The sequence below is a fragment of the Lampris incognitus genome, chromosome 16 (genome assembly GCF_029633865.1).
Source record: "Lampris incognitus isolate fLamInc1 chromosome 16, fLamInc1.hap2, whole genome shotgun sequence".
NCBI classification, from domain to species: domain Eukaryota; kingdom Metazoa; phylum Chordata; class Actinopteri; order Lampriformes; family Lampridae; genus Lampris; species Lampris incognitus.
In genome coordinates this window covers 28,514,502-28,529,808 of record NC_079226.1, presented here as the reverse complement: position 1 = coordinate 28,529,808, position 15,307 = coordinate 28,514,502, and the positions used below count along the sequence as shown (strand labels likewise).

The 15,307-nt window shown below is 43.6% G+C and overlaps 1 protein-coding gene across 1 annotated transcript in view; it reads right to left on the bottom strand.

Moving 5' to 3' along the window:
* The window catches only part of si:ch211-266g18.10 (trichohyalin), a 39,644-nt gene extending 37,404 nt beyond the window's left edge, over nucleotides 1-2,240 (bottom strand). Inside the window, exon 1 of the mRNA XM_056295406.1 lies at nucleotides 2,231-2,240. Within this exon, the coding sequence (XP_056151381.1) occupies nucleotides 2,231-2,240 (10 nt within the window). The remainder of the gene's footprint in view (nucleotides 1-2,230) is intronic.
* Between the last annotated feature and the right edge of the window lie 13,067 nt (nucleotides 2,241-15,307).

The window sequence follows — 15,307 nt, the reverse complement described above, 5'->3', positions numbered from 1 at the left end:
GGGAGAAGTTCTGCATATCACAGTCAACACTCCTGCTATTTGAAGCCATGAGTGACCAAGTATACACAGTGCAGTGTGTCTATTCAGCACGTCCGAGTTAATAGGTTAAACTTGCTTCAAGTATTTTCCGCCCAATCCGTCATTACCCAATATGTCAAGTGTCGAGTTTCAGGAGTTGAAAAGTTCATCTTCAAACATGCACTACATAAATGATAACTTTTTTCAAATCCTACTCAAAAGATTTGGTTTTTAAGAGTAGATGTGTCCTCGTGGAATAAAACTCATAACTGACTTACCATCTGCACACAAGTAGCTAAACCATCACAGGTGAGCGAGATTTCCCCACCAATAGAGGGGTTGGAACATTACAGAAAGTCATCCCATTAGGTCTGGCTACTACTGTATGGCTGAATCGCTTAATGGGTTTTTCATTTGCTATCCATCCCCTGCCTGTAACTGATACCTATTTTCCTGATATCAAATGATTATTTGAATTAGGCCCAAGATTCAAGAGTGCTTTAGATTGAAGGAGTTAGATTTGCCTGACTTTTAGACAACTAATATCTGCTTAGATTCACAATTAGGAAAGACTTTATGGTTTTGCAGGTACCGGATGTCTTTCTCACCTATTGTTAAGATTTTAACGGTACTACTACTCTTGCCGATACTGCTTATGGAGCTGGTACTTTAACGGTACTCTTATCGGTTTTTTGTCATTATTTCAAGAGGAACAAACAAAACAAATTAAGAACAAAATTAACATTACTTTTTCCCTCATGTTTTGACAGACCGTTACGTTTAATCATCTACCCATGTTTGTATAATTTAGTTAGCTCCATGTGGGCTCCAGGCTGCTAGCATACACAACACACCTGAGGTGGATGGGGCAAGGAGAGATGAACCATGAGCTTGGCAGTCGAAAACCGCATTTCTCCACCTCTATTTGATGCACTTCTGCTAGATGTGTCTAAAGACTGTTTGTGTTCCCGCCCTTAAAAGCAAAGATTTGTTGCTCTTGTGGCAACGACCATGGTCAGCATCGACTGTAGTGAAACCAGACGTTTGACCGTTTAGTCTTCTCTCCGCCATTGTAACTTGGAGCAGGCTCTGTGTGTGTGTGTATGCGGGTGCGTGTGTGCGCGAGTCTGAGGGCGAGAGAGTCAGAGAGCTGGCCCCGCCCCTCGGCTCGCACATACGACAGGCAGGCTCCGAGAGAGAGAGAGAGAGAGAGAGAGAGAGAGAGAGCGCTCTGAATCATGGATGAATGTCTTAATTAATCTTACTGCAAATTAGAAACGGAGTCGGTGAGATAAAAGGCGCAAGATAATGTTGATGTAGCCTAAATAAATAGGAAATGTATTTTCTTAATTTCTTCAGCACCGATAGCAGAACCGTTAATGTCGGAGCTCATCGATACTGCTGTCTTTGATAATTTAGCGCCGGTGCCTGTTTAATACCGGGTTTCAATACCCATCCTTAGTCTCACCTCAATACGCAAGTTAGTAAAGCACACATGAAACCAGTCTATTAAGGACGGTGGAAAATGCTGGTCATGCCATTTAATAACGTCCGTGCCATCAGCAACTTAACAGAGTACTGGTCTACTTTACAAGTAGGACCCTTTGCCAAGATACCGGAGACTAACTCCAACTGCGAATCATCTCCAAGAACGCCTTTGACGCGTGATGAACTTCCTCAAAAACAAACACTGGATGATACAAAAATAGGCATAACCTGCTGTCATTCAGTTCACAGATTCAGTCTCTGTTGGTGGTGTTATTTTGCTGTTATTGTTTTTACTACACTGTGTATTGTCACTAAAAAACAACTGACAGTCACTTGTACATTAAATGGAAAAAACAGAACAAAAACAGATCATTCAAGCCTTGGGGCTCTCAAAACGATTTGATTTGTTCCAAGTTGGCTATTTCAGCAAGTTAACTGAGATGAAATAGGAGACTTGATTTAAATGGCATGGAAAGTTGTTGAAAAACTAAAAGGCCTGCTACAGCAGCAGTCATATGTCACAGGAGAGCAACGCTAATGCTTTGGCTATGTGATATCCTGTATTTATAGCAACCAGCTTTCACCACATTTTCCTCAGAGGGGATACTCTATACAAACAGCACTGTGTGTGACTTTTGCCCGTTCATATTTTATATTATTATAGAAATGTGTGCAGCAGCCAACAACAACCTCTCCAAATGTAAGATGGGTATAAAAGCCCTACCTTCAGCCATGGTGTAGATTTTATTGCAGGTATAATAATCCTTTGACTTGGGGACAAAAGCGTCTACATACAGAAATGACTGCAGGGCACAAGCAAAGCTCCTGGAAATCCAATCACCATCCACTTGTCAGTGAAATTATGACCTGGTCAGTAAATTATTCCATTTCCAGACAGCGAACGCTGTAAATTGTCTCATTTCCTGACCCATAGGGCAGACAATCCTCAAGTTGAATCCCTCCTGAGGAAAACGTAATCGGAAAATAAAACAAAAATTTGGACTTAATCAATGATGGTGGGAAATTTGGAGCTGCTGGTGTGGCAGCATCGCAGAGCGGGGTCTGGGGGTGCTGGGGCAGAGGAGAGCCAAACAGCAGAGGAAAGAGCCAAGCTAAGCAGGGGGGGACAGACAGCCGATGCCACCCAGTGTTATTGGTGCCTCACATGGGTATAGGTCAGAGCACAGCACAGGGGGGCTTCAAGGTAACCTTATCCCCCAGAAGCCCCGGGTTATTCTTAGCTGGTGCTCTGAGCACTGGCCGCTCTGTCAGGCCTTTTTTGGCGGTTAAGGGTGGGTGTGTAAGTTTGCCAAAACGGGAGCCCCTACTGGTGGGAAATTACAATCTGCTATCTATTGAATGTGGACTAACATGATTGGACCAGTTTCCCCAATTAAAAAGTAACCCCCCCCCCAGCATTATTGTATATGAATAAAATGAAAGCCACTCTATTTTGTCCTTGTATGGTTACAACGACAATTATTCTCTGCATGTAACCTATCCTACTGTATAGGAGCAGTGGGAGGCTGCAGCGCCCGCGGACCACCTCCAGTTCTTCTTTCCATCGCCTTGATCAGGGGCACAGACAGGAGTATTAACCCTAACATGCGTGTCTTTTTGATGGTAGGAGGAAACTGGGACACCTGAAGGAAACCCTTGCAGACACGGGGAGAACATGCAAACGCCACACAGAAAGGACCTGTGACAGCCAGGGGGTTCGAACCCAGGACCTTCTTGCTGTGAGGCAACAGTGCTAACCACCGTGCCATATCTACTGATATATTTTATTTATACCTTTCACTGCTGGATTTGGACAGCAGTGATTGTGTCCATATATGCAATGGATCTGCTATTTTGCACGTTTCAGCAGCTTGAGGTCATATCCTTCAGCACCCCTTAAATGTACCTTGTAGAATATGTGATAATCTGTGGCTTCATCAGCAGCTTCAAAATAAACACGCCTTCCAACAGTATTAATAACTTCAACCCATGAGTGCTTGCTGTGTGCTCTTGGACAGTGTCCTCTTGTGATTCCCTTTCTAAATGGTAAAAAAAAAAAAAAAAAAACTAAAGATATCTAATATTAAAGAGGATAACTGGTAATGGATGCACACCAAAATCTAAACTAAATGACCACTAACTATTCTCTGAATGTGTAATTTTATGAAAACAATAAAGGTGTACAATTGGTAATAATCCCCATAGAAGGTAGGAGGTGCTGGGCAGTAAAGAAGAATAACAACCGTTTATACGCTACACTTGTGCTTGTTATCTGTGGTTGGGTCGCATAGAAAAACAGGCTGAATAGGACACACGTCTGTCCCATCATTGGGAAATAGGGTAAAACTTATAAAAGGTGAAGGAGCCGTGGGAAGCTCTGTACATTACATTACATTACATTACAGTCATTGAGCCGACGCTTTTATCCAAAGCGACTTACAATAAGTGCATTTAACGTAGGAAATCAGGAGAACTACTAGTCATCAGAGGTCATAAGTGCATCTAAACAAGCATCTAAGAGCAAAACCAGTGCTAAAGTAAAACTGCAAGAAAGATTTTTTTTAAGAGTGAATACAATAAGTGCTAAGAATGAGTGAATACAACAAATGCTGTACGTTTTTCTTTAATATTTATTATTCCATTTTAGCAGGATTTCATTTTTACCTTTTACCCTTTAAATGTTTCCAGTTGTAGAGGAAAATACAAATATGCCAGCTGTAGTGCTAAGCAAACACAAGCGAGCCCTTTAAGTACAAATATTCCTTTGCAGAAGAAAAAGCAATCTGCCTGCACCGCTCGCAAATGTAACAACAGTAAAAACACACATGCAGACTCATACCCGCGTGCACACATTACATGGAGGCACTGGTTCAAAACAGAAACGCAGCTACTCGCGTGCCCTCCCATGCAACACACACATGCACGGCGGTGGGTTTTCACAGTGCTGCTGCAGCACCGGGGGCCACAGGCCTGATGAGGCTGAGCTCCGTGGGCACCAGGGGGGCCGTGTACTTCTCCCTGAGCAGCCGCAGCAAGAGATCCTCTGTGTCCTGAGGCCAGCGGTACACACGCGTGTTCTGAAGCCACACTGGGACATGCTTCTGTAAGCAGCAAACATAGAGATGCAGACATTTGACAGAGACACCACAAGTGTGAGGAAGTACATCTTTATTTATACAGCACCTTTTTAAACCATCCATCCATCCATTTTCCAAACCGCTTATCCTGCTCTCAGGGTTGAAGGGATGTTGGAGCCTATCCCAGCAGTCATTGGACAGCAGGCGGGGAGACACCCTGGACAGGCCGCCAGGCCATCACACAGCCCCCCCCCCCCCCACACACACATACATTCATACCTAGGGACAATTTAGTATGGCCGATTCACCTGACCGTGCCGCCCTGAACTCTTGATATGCATGGCAAAAAAACCCCCAAAAAACAAACTGGGACTCTCTCACCTGGGTTGCTCCATGGAAGAGAGCAGGTACAAATCTGAAATTCAAGCTGCCTTGCTGGATGAACTCATTCTGCATCTGCCAAATGCATATTTACGAATAAACGTGGCCTTCGGAAATCCTCACAAATGTACGTATCAGAGCGAAATACTGTAACCATGTCTCACCATGGAATGAATATATTTAGCATGTAAACCATGCTTGTCCACTGCAGGTCCTCCAATGACCGCCTTATACTTGGGGCTGATGGCAATGATAATCAAAACAGATTTCTGTAAAAACATCAAATAATGAAATACCACTGACAATGAAACAACACATAAGCAGTTAAGAGAAGACTGTCTCTGAAAAGAGATTAAATCTATGCTGGACATTATTCAGGCTTTTAGCTGCATATTCATTCACCTATTGTAACATCAGTTCAGTCTGATTTTCAGAATACCCATTTAATCTGAGACGCATTTTTCAAAGCAAGCTGAAGAAACACCTCCAAAAATATGTTATTATAATAATATGTAATAAATAAAACAACATTGTGCCCTCTACATGCTGTACTTTCGTCTTTTTTTTCTCCCCAATTGTCCCCGGCCAAGTACCCCACTCTTCCGAGCCATCCTTGTCGCTGCTCCACCCCCTCTGCCGATCCGGGGAGGGCTGCAGACTACCAAATGCCTCCTCCGATACATGTGGAGTCGCCAGCTGCTTCTTTTCACCTGACAGTGAGGAGTTTCACCAGGGGGACGTAGCACGTGGGAGGATCACGCTATTCCTTCTAGTTTCCCCTCCCCTCGAACAGGTGCCCTGACCGACCAGAGGAGGTGCTAGTGCAGCAACAAGGACACATACCTACATCCGGCTTCCCACCCGCAGACACGGCCAATTGTGTCTGTAGGGACGTCCGACCAAGCCGGAGGTAACACGGGGATTCAAGCCAGCGATCCCCATTTTGGTAGGCAACGGAATAGACCGCCACTGTACTTACATCTTTTAAGTAGCTGTCCATCCATTTGTTGATGTCCGTTTGTCGAATGGGGTTGTCACATAAATCAATCTGTGGGAATTAGATGGGCGAAGGGCTGTTAGTGGGCAGTGAAGCTGTATGTTTGATTGTGTGTAAAAAAAAAGTCATCTCTTATAAGACTTGTTAACTTACAGCTGCTTGAAAACCTCGCTTTGAGAGAAATTCGACGAAGGGAACCATCTCCGAGGCTGTGTCCACAGAATAAGTTACAAAAATGTTTCCTGTAAGAGATGGCACATACTATGAATCCAGTGGCAGTGCCCACTCCCCCTCCTTCATGTTTCATAAAAACGCTTTAAAATAGCTCAAGTTCAATGCAGACACCAAATCTCAGAGATGCTGTTATAGCACCACATAGCTATCTCTCCCCATTAGTACATCTAAAGAAAATAAAAGAGGGCGTCCGGGTAGCGTAGTGGTCTATTCCATTGCCTACCAACACGGGGATCGCCGGTTCGAGTCCCCGTGTTACCTGCGGCTTGGTCGAGCGTCCCTACAGACACAATTGGCCGTGTCTGCAGGTGGGAAGCCAGACATGGGTATGTGTTCTGATCGCCGCACTAGCGCCTCCTCTGGTCGGCCAGGGTGCCTGTTCAGGGGGGAGGGGGAACTGGGGGGAATAGCGTGATCCTCCCACACACTACGCCCCCCTGGTGAAACTCCTCACTGTCAGGTGAAAAGAAGTGGCTGGCGATGCCACATGTATCGGAGGAGGCATGTGGTAGTCTGCAGCCCTCGCCGGCTCGGCAGAGGGGGTGGAGCAGCAACCAGGACGGCTCGGAAAATAGGGTAATTGGCCTAGTACAATTGGGGAGAAAAGGGGGGGAAGCCCCCCTCCCCCAAAAAAAAGAAAGTAGAAGAAAACTCACTGGACTCATCTGACAGACTGATAGTTTTGTTCTTCTCTTCTGGGTCTGAAGCCAGCCATGCTCCCGGTGGACCGGTCGGACCTGGAGCCCTCAGGTTCATCACGCTGACCTGTGACGCACCTTCCATTGGTGGAATGGAGAACTGTGGCATGTTAACTGATACGCCATGAGGTACACCATCACTCATCGATGTGCCATTAGGATCAGGCCTGCATCAACATAAGAGAAGCTTGGCAAGTCTTGATATTTGAATAAACCCCGAGTCTTGGTTACATGCAAAATTAGAGAACGACAATGTTAAACATGAAAGACTTCCCATTCCTGTTATTGCATCTCAAAGTGTTTTTTTTTTTTTTTTTTACCAGTTTTCCAGGTCAAGCCATAATCCTCTGTCACGGAAGGGGGTACGGCATTGATAAGGACAAGGTGGGTAGCCATACACCAGATTAATGCCACACATACAGATACTGCATCTGCATCCCTCCCCTGTATGGTAGTAATACCTGGTGTCCATTGCATGGGCATGGTCTGTGGAAATGGTGTAAGAAGTGCTAGATGGGTTAATACAATTGTCAGTTTGGGGTTAGTGCAGAATGGACATTTTCATAGGTTTTCTCACTCAAAATATAGTTTTACATGGTTTACAAGACACAGTCTTGAGACTAGAAGGCTGCTCGTTCTGCATAGGCAGAGGACCAGAATGTAAATACAGTAGGCAAATGTGTTTTTCAATGAATGGGCAATTAACTGGTGTAAACACGTGTAACTACGTGAGTGCATTGCTGAGCATCACTGGAGAGAGTATTGTGCGCTCTTGCCCGTCGCCAGGTTAATATGAAAAAATTCAGCGGCTTCTTATGACGATGTTTTGTATTTCATATCAGTTAGAAAATTAAATGAGGACTGTCTCCTTTCTCTATTTCATTGGAAAACTTTAATGCAAATTCAAATGCAAATGCCATTGTCCTTACAGTATGGATGCGAGTAGTGGTGGTGAGGTGGACTGGGTCTGTAGCTTTGCCACCCAGTGTCTGATCTTAGAAGTAAGGGGGCCTCCAGTCCCTCCACATCTGTCTGAAGGTCATCTCTGCATTCATTACACCTCCTGAATTTCAGAAAATGCAATAGGAAATTGCACTTATCTTTCATGTGAAGTCACTCATTGCACTGTGCTGCATGTCTTGTAGTCTATAAGAACCTCTCACCAATGACATTTAGCTTCCCACGTGTTTACCTTGTCATGTCTCCCCTGGTGGACTCGGTTTGAGCATACTGGCTCCGGCCACAATGCCAACACCTGCAGGGTCCTCTCATGTCCACCTGCCCTGTCTCTGTAGCTGGCGGAGTAATATAGCCGTCAGGGGGTTCTTGATGGAGAGGCGTTCTCTTAGGAGCCGCACCTTTTTGTGTTAGGTCCCTCTGCCAGGTCAGTTGTAAGTACGGTAAACGATGAGTCGACGGACACTGAGGCTCTGTTGGAACGCATGTTTCCCAGCAGACCTTAGCCCCACCGTACGTACTTTGATAGAAAGGATACGCGTTGCCATAAGAGCTCGGTACAACTGTATCCTTGCATGGGTTAACCTCAAATATTTGGTCAATCATGACAGCGGGGCTCATTAATGGGTCATGGTTTTCTGGGCGTTTATTCATATCGTAAAATACATTTGATTCCGGTAGGATGTCAGATTCCTCCATTTTAGTCAAGACGATTGTGATTGCCCAGAAACCTTCGGGTAAAGGAGAGAAACATAATATAAAAAATTGTCAAGTACAACATATCAAAAAGCTGAGGATGAATAATTCTAAATCATTTTCAAATCAAGAAAATTATTTAAAAAACGAGATTGCTTGATTTTTAGGAGGTAAGCAATTTGTTAAAAGTATGTCTGCATGTTTCTTAACTTCATTTGGATTATTACACATGTGCAGATCCATTAGCAGATTGAGTATTAAGGCTTTCACTTTAATACAATAATAAACCATAATAAATGATTCAGAATGACTTTTTTACAAGCTGTCATCATGAAGGTGACCTGTTCTCCAGGCATTAAAATAGATTCACACAAACACACCAAATCAGCTTTCCTCATCCAAATCTGCAATCTTACAAAGATATCACATTAGTATTGAACAAACGGCATCAAAAGAACACACCGAAAATAGGAATGTGGTAACACAAGCCTACCTGTACTTTGTTGGACTTCTCCACTCTTGTGGGTGCAGCTGCAACCACCTTAGTTTATGTTGCAGCTCACTGTATGCAAATTCACTCCTTCCCAACAACATCCAATCACAGTCAAGTGTCAAGTCAAGTCAAGTCAAGTTAATCTGTAGGTAGCCCCAAAGGGTTTAAAATCAGTACAATATACAACAGTATATGACATACGATGCCCTCTATTCTTGGACCCTAAACCCGAATGAGGAAAAATTCCACAAGAAAAACCTTATCAGGAAGAAAATATGGGAGAGACCTCAGGAAGAGCAACAGAGGAGGGATCCCTCTTCCAGGATGGACAGATATGCAATAGGTGTCAAATGCACGAAATACACAAAAATAACAGAATTATAAAGTAACATCATAGCTTACACACAGAGCAAGGTAACGTAGAATACATGTAGCCCACAGATGCAGTGAAGAGCTGGTGGGACCCCGTGCCACAAACCAGCTCTGCTCAGTGGGGCCCTGCAGAGAGACTAGACTTCACGCATGCACACAAGAGGCGAGGCAAACTTCCACACAGCATTCACACAGAGAGAGAAAGAAGGCGAGTGATGAGAGTGATACTGAAGTTGTCATAGGTAAAGCAAATAGTAGAAAAGCAATTTGAAAGACCCCCCTTCGACAGAAATCGAGTTTTTCAACTTGTTAACCTGTGCATATGGTGTTAGGGTAATGTTACAAGACATATCAGGAGCAAAATAGGCAGTCAACACCATGGCTGAGGGTTTACTGCAGCGTACCAAGGACAGTCTAAAAAAAAAAAAACTGATTCAGCTAGTCAGTTTCATACGTCACAAACATAAGGAACCATCCCCTTAATGGACGGGGTGATGCTTTACACATCACTATGTGCACCCGCTTTGGCGACGCGAGCTAGAGGAGAAGTAGTGTAGCTACTTACTGTAATTTTACTGTAGATTTTGTTTTCGGCTGCAAAGAAGAAACAGAGAATCTTCATTTATTACCCAAGGATCAGAAAATCCAAGAGAAATGGCTGCAGTTTATTTGGAAAAAAATACTTTTGTCCCAGCCAAAATTCCATAGAAAACACGGGTTTGCAGTAGACATTTTCAAGAGCACTGTTTTTGAAAATGGATCGCAAAAAAACCCAAAAAAACAAAAAACAGAGGGCTATTGCGACAAAACTTATATTGAAGCCTGACGCTGTGCCATCCATTAATCCTGGGGACACAACGAGTACAGCCGACATGTTGGTCAACTGGTAAGTTTCTTTCTCTTTCGCCTGAGACTTTCTATGGTGTTCAAAGCGTTTATCCCTAATGGTACATCTGAGTGTTTATCTTTACAAGGTTGATAACTTGTCAGAGCTGGCTAGCGGGACCAAGGTTTATCTAACATTAGCAACACGTAAAGGAAGAAAAATTACCATGGAAAGCAAGAAAGAGAGAGACAAAGATAGAGGGAAAAAAGAGTAAGGGGGACAGGTGCACAACATGGACACACATGCTCATAGATACAAAAAGAAGGTTAGAATGGTGCAATGCAATCAGAAAGTTTAGGAACATTCTCAACAGCAGGACAAAACAAAGAGACTACTGCTAAGACCTACAGTTATAAATAGATTGAGACTGAGACCCTCCCATGGCGGCACAGTGGCACAGTGGTTAGCGTGGTCTTCTCACAGCAAGAAGGTCCTGGGTTCGAGCCCTGGGGTAGTCCAAACTTGGGGGTCATCCCAGGTCATCCTCTGTGTTTGCATGTTCTCCCCATGTCTGCGTGGGTTTCCTATGGGTGCTCTGGTTTCCTCCCACAGTCCAAAGACATCTAGGTCAGGCGAATTGACCATACTAAATTGTCCCTAGGTGTGTGTGTGTATGTGTGTGTGTCCTGTGATTGCCTGGTAGCCTGTCCAGGGTGTCTCCCTGCCTGCTGCCCAATGACTGCTGGGATAGGCTCCAGCATCCCCGTGACCCTGAGAGCAGGATAAGCAGTTTGGATAATGGATGGAATGGACCAGACCCTCCCAAAAGAGGAAAGTTGTGACAAAGCTCAGAAGGAAGTCAAACTACCAAAGAAATAAGACAACTTAGTTGAAAGCTCATAAGAACAGATGGGTTTTCAGTTTAGATTTGAAAGAGTCTAGAGTCAGATTCTCTGACGGTGGCAGGGAGACTATTCCAAAGAAAGGGACCACGATGAGAGAAGGCTCTGCAGCCTGCAGACTTCTTTTTAACTCTAGGTACAGAGAAGAGGCCTGCACTTTGAGAATGGAGGGCACAAGAAGGTACTTAAGGCTGTATAAGATCTGAAAAATATGAGGGGTCAGGCCCATTAAGTATTTTATGGGTTAAAAGTAGCACTTAAGAGTCAGATCTATATGACAGATTGTGTGAATGGGGAGCCAGTGAAGGGAGGCTAGAATCGGCTTGAGATGGTCAAACTCTTGTTTGAGTGAATATTCTAGCAGCAGCATTTTGAACCAGCTGAAGGTTTTTAGTGCTAGCATGTGGCAGGCCAGAAAAAAAGGCATTGCAGTAATCTAATCTGGATGAAATAAAAGCATGGATCAGGATCTCAGCATCAGCCATGGACAGAAAAGACTGGATTTTGGCAATGTTTTGTAGGTGGAAAAAGGAGGTCTTTATGATTTCTCTAATCAAAAGACAGGGATTGATCAAAATAGCACCAAGATTTTTGACTGTGGAACTTTGGGAGATCACTCAGTTGTCAAGAGATACCATTTCTTGGTCATAAAGGTGACTTTGTTTTGCAGGGCCAATAACCAGCATCTCAGTTTTTTTCAGAATCAAGTAGTAAGAAGTTAGATGACATCCATTTTTTACTGCAGACAAGCATTCCTCTAGATTTCTGATAGGAAAATTATTGTCTGACTTGACAGGTACATACAGCTGAGTATTATCAGCATAGCAGTGGAAATTTATTCCATAGCTCTGTATGATATGGCCAAGAGGAGCGATGTAAAGGGAGAATAGCAAAAGACCAAGAACTGAGCCCTGGGGTACACCATATTTCCCTGCAGAGAAATCAGATGTAACATTACCATGGAAGACACACTAAGTTCTCAAGGCAGTCCAACAGTATACCATTAGTATCGGGGGACCCAGGAACCGACAAAGTTCTTTGAAAAGTTACGCAGAGGGGGTCAAGAAGGCAAGTTTTAGGTTTGGCTGCCAAAGCCAGCTTGGACAATGTTTCCAGTGAGACAGTCTCAAAACATGAACGTACAGGGACAGTCTGAGAGTTCTTATAAGAAAGTGGAATCACAGGGTCTGTAGGTAGATTACTTATTTTGTTTCTAATATCAAATTTACTATTTTTGATGTTTTGTTTTTGAAATTTTTTTATGTTATATGGTTTGGAGACAGTGGCACTGACGAAAAGACAGAAAGTGGAGATGGACGTGGCAGCGTTGAAGATGCTAAGATTTTCACTGGGAGTGATGAAGAAGGACAGGATTAGGAATGATTATGTTAGAGGGACTGCTCAAATTGGACAGTTTGGACACAAAGCAAGAGAGGCAAATTTGAGATGGCTTGGACATGTGTGGAGGAGAGATGCGGGGTATATTGGGAGAAGGATGCTGAATATGGAGCTGCCAGGGAAGAGGAAAAGACGAAGGCCAAAGAGGTTTATGGATGTGTTGAGGGAAGACATGCAGGTGGCTGGTGTGACAGAGGAAGATGCAGAAGACAGGAAGAAATGGAAACGGATGATCTGCTGTGGTGACCCCTAACGGGAGCAGCTGAAAGTAGTAGTAGTAGCAGTAGATCAAATTTACTGCCAAAAAGATTCCACGAAATCATGGACAGTAAAAGGGGAGCAGTTGGTAGAAGGTTGCTTCTGAGTAAGTTTAGCTACAGCGTCAAAGAGAAATCAAGGCTTGTATTTATTGACATTAATTAGGCGAGGAAAATGTGCTATTTTAGCTGCCGACAGTGCTCGCTTATTACTTAACAGTCGTGCCACACAAGATGAAAGACCAACTTTGGATTTATGCCATTTTCACTCGTTTCCTATAGGCCAGAGCATGCATCTCATCAGTGAACCAGGGTGTTGATTTTCTTCGGTGACTACTTCTGGTAGTTAGAGGTGCCACTGACTCGAAGATTAGAAAGTGTTGTATTAGGTCACTAGTAAAGCTATGGACAGATCCAGTCAATACAGTGAAAGGAGCCAGGGCCTCTGGTATTCTATCACAAAGTGCTATCAGGCTTGATGGGCCGATATGACGGGTGTTTAACATGTTGGTGCCACAGCTATGAGGACAAGAAAGTGCTGCCTGAAATTTGACAAGAAAGTGGTCTGACACAGCAGATATAAGAGGAGAGATGGTAAGATCAGAAACAACTATACCACATGCTAGAATCAGATCAAGAGTGTTGCCACTGCGATGGGTGGTGCCATGCACATATTAAACAAAACCAAAGGTATCAAGGACTGCCGGAAAAACTTTAACCAAGAGGATCAGATGTTTTATTTAGATATTGCAATCACTATGGATAAAGGTATTGTCAATATGAGTGGCAAGCTCGGAAAAAATTCAGTGAAATCATCTAATTGGGAGTACGGCCCAGGTGGCTGGTAGTAAACAAGGTAAAATGGGCGGCACGGTGGCCCAGTGGTTAGCACTGTTGCCTCACAACAAGAAGGTCCTGGGTTCGAACTCCAGGCTGTCCCAAGTCTTTTCTGTGTGGAGTTAGCATGTTCTCCCCGTGCCTGCTAGGGTTTCCTCCGGGTGCTCCAGTTTCCTCCCACCATCAAAAAGACATGCATGTTAAGGTTAATACTCCTGCCTGTGCCCATGAGCAAGGCAATGGAAAGAAGAACTGGAGTTGGTCCCGGGCACTGCAGTTGCCCACTGCTCCTATACAATAGCATGGGTTAAATGCAGAGAACAAATTTCATTGTAATAACACAAGTCATTGTAAGAATACAATGTCAAATAAAGTGGCTTTCATTTTCAATGGCAGGAGTCCATTAACTTGGACAGAGATGTTCACGGCTGTTGCGGAGGGAGACGTGACTGACGCCTCAAAAGATTCAAATTCAGTATCAGATTTTGAGCCAAGATTAAAGATAGTTATAAATTAGGGCAACAACCCCATTATTTTGGTAGCTCAAGCAGCATGAGCACTAGCGTAGTCAGGCGATAAGGCATCATTTAGTGGTAAGAAAACATTTAGTTTCAGACAAGTTTGGCAAACCGAGCATATCAAAACTGTGCTCCAAGATCAAGTAATTTACCAGCATCGCTTTGCTAGACAGTGATCTGATATTGGTACAGTCAATTTTCAGGGGTTGTTTACTGCTAGGGTTTTCTGGGATAGGCCTTTGATTGGGGCTAGCAGTAGATGAGGTCATTTTAATCAGGGCAAGATGTCTAAGAGTAGCAATAGAAGAACTGGGGGGCCTGCGTATATGTCGAGGGAGAGAATGTGATTTGATGAGATGATTTGTGATACACATTGCAACTCCCAGAAGTGGATATAGTAATTAGATTGTTGTGATCAGCTTTTGGTGTGCAAGAAAACTTGCACGCGACACGGCGGGACAAGGAGACATCTGATGATAAAATATCAGTGTAGGTTGGCTACCACAATTCTGTAGCCGGGTCAGTTATTTTCTTTAAGTAAAATTTCCAAGTACTACAGGCTGACTTTCATTCAAAAAGTACAAATTTCTTTACTTTTTGAAAGAATTGGAAGAATATTTGCTTTAAAAATTCTCGTCAACATACGTATATTGTTTGGCCAAGGCTATGCTATGAAAATACAGAAAATAGTCCAAAGTATAAACTTTTCCCCCTGTTTTTAGTCAAAGGCTCATTGGGATTTCCTAATTCGTATGATAACAAGGAAATGTGTGAAGCCTGCTGTACTTTGGCTGTGGCCCCGTATTGGTATGCACATCTCTGAATGTGTATTTACAAAGCAGATAGGCAAGTGATTTGCATTTAGCCGGAGTTCAATCATGCTGCCTCCTTTGTGTCAAGATAAGCCTGAGGGGAAAACCTCCGGGACATGTACTGACCTCAAATCACCCTCCCAGACTGCACTGCTCTTTTATGTGGATTCATTTCCCCTGTCATCACATTTTCTTGTGCTGAAAAAAATAAAAATAAAAATGGGGATCTCCGTTAGAGGATTCTGTCTGCAAAAATCTGAGCTCCTTTGAAAATATACGTCGGTCTGTAACAAGCTGAAACCATTCAGTTCACAAGATTAGGATGGCAAGATTGTTTATTTCAAAA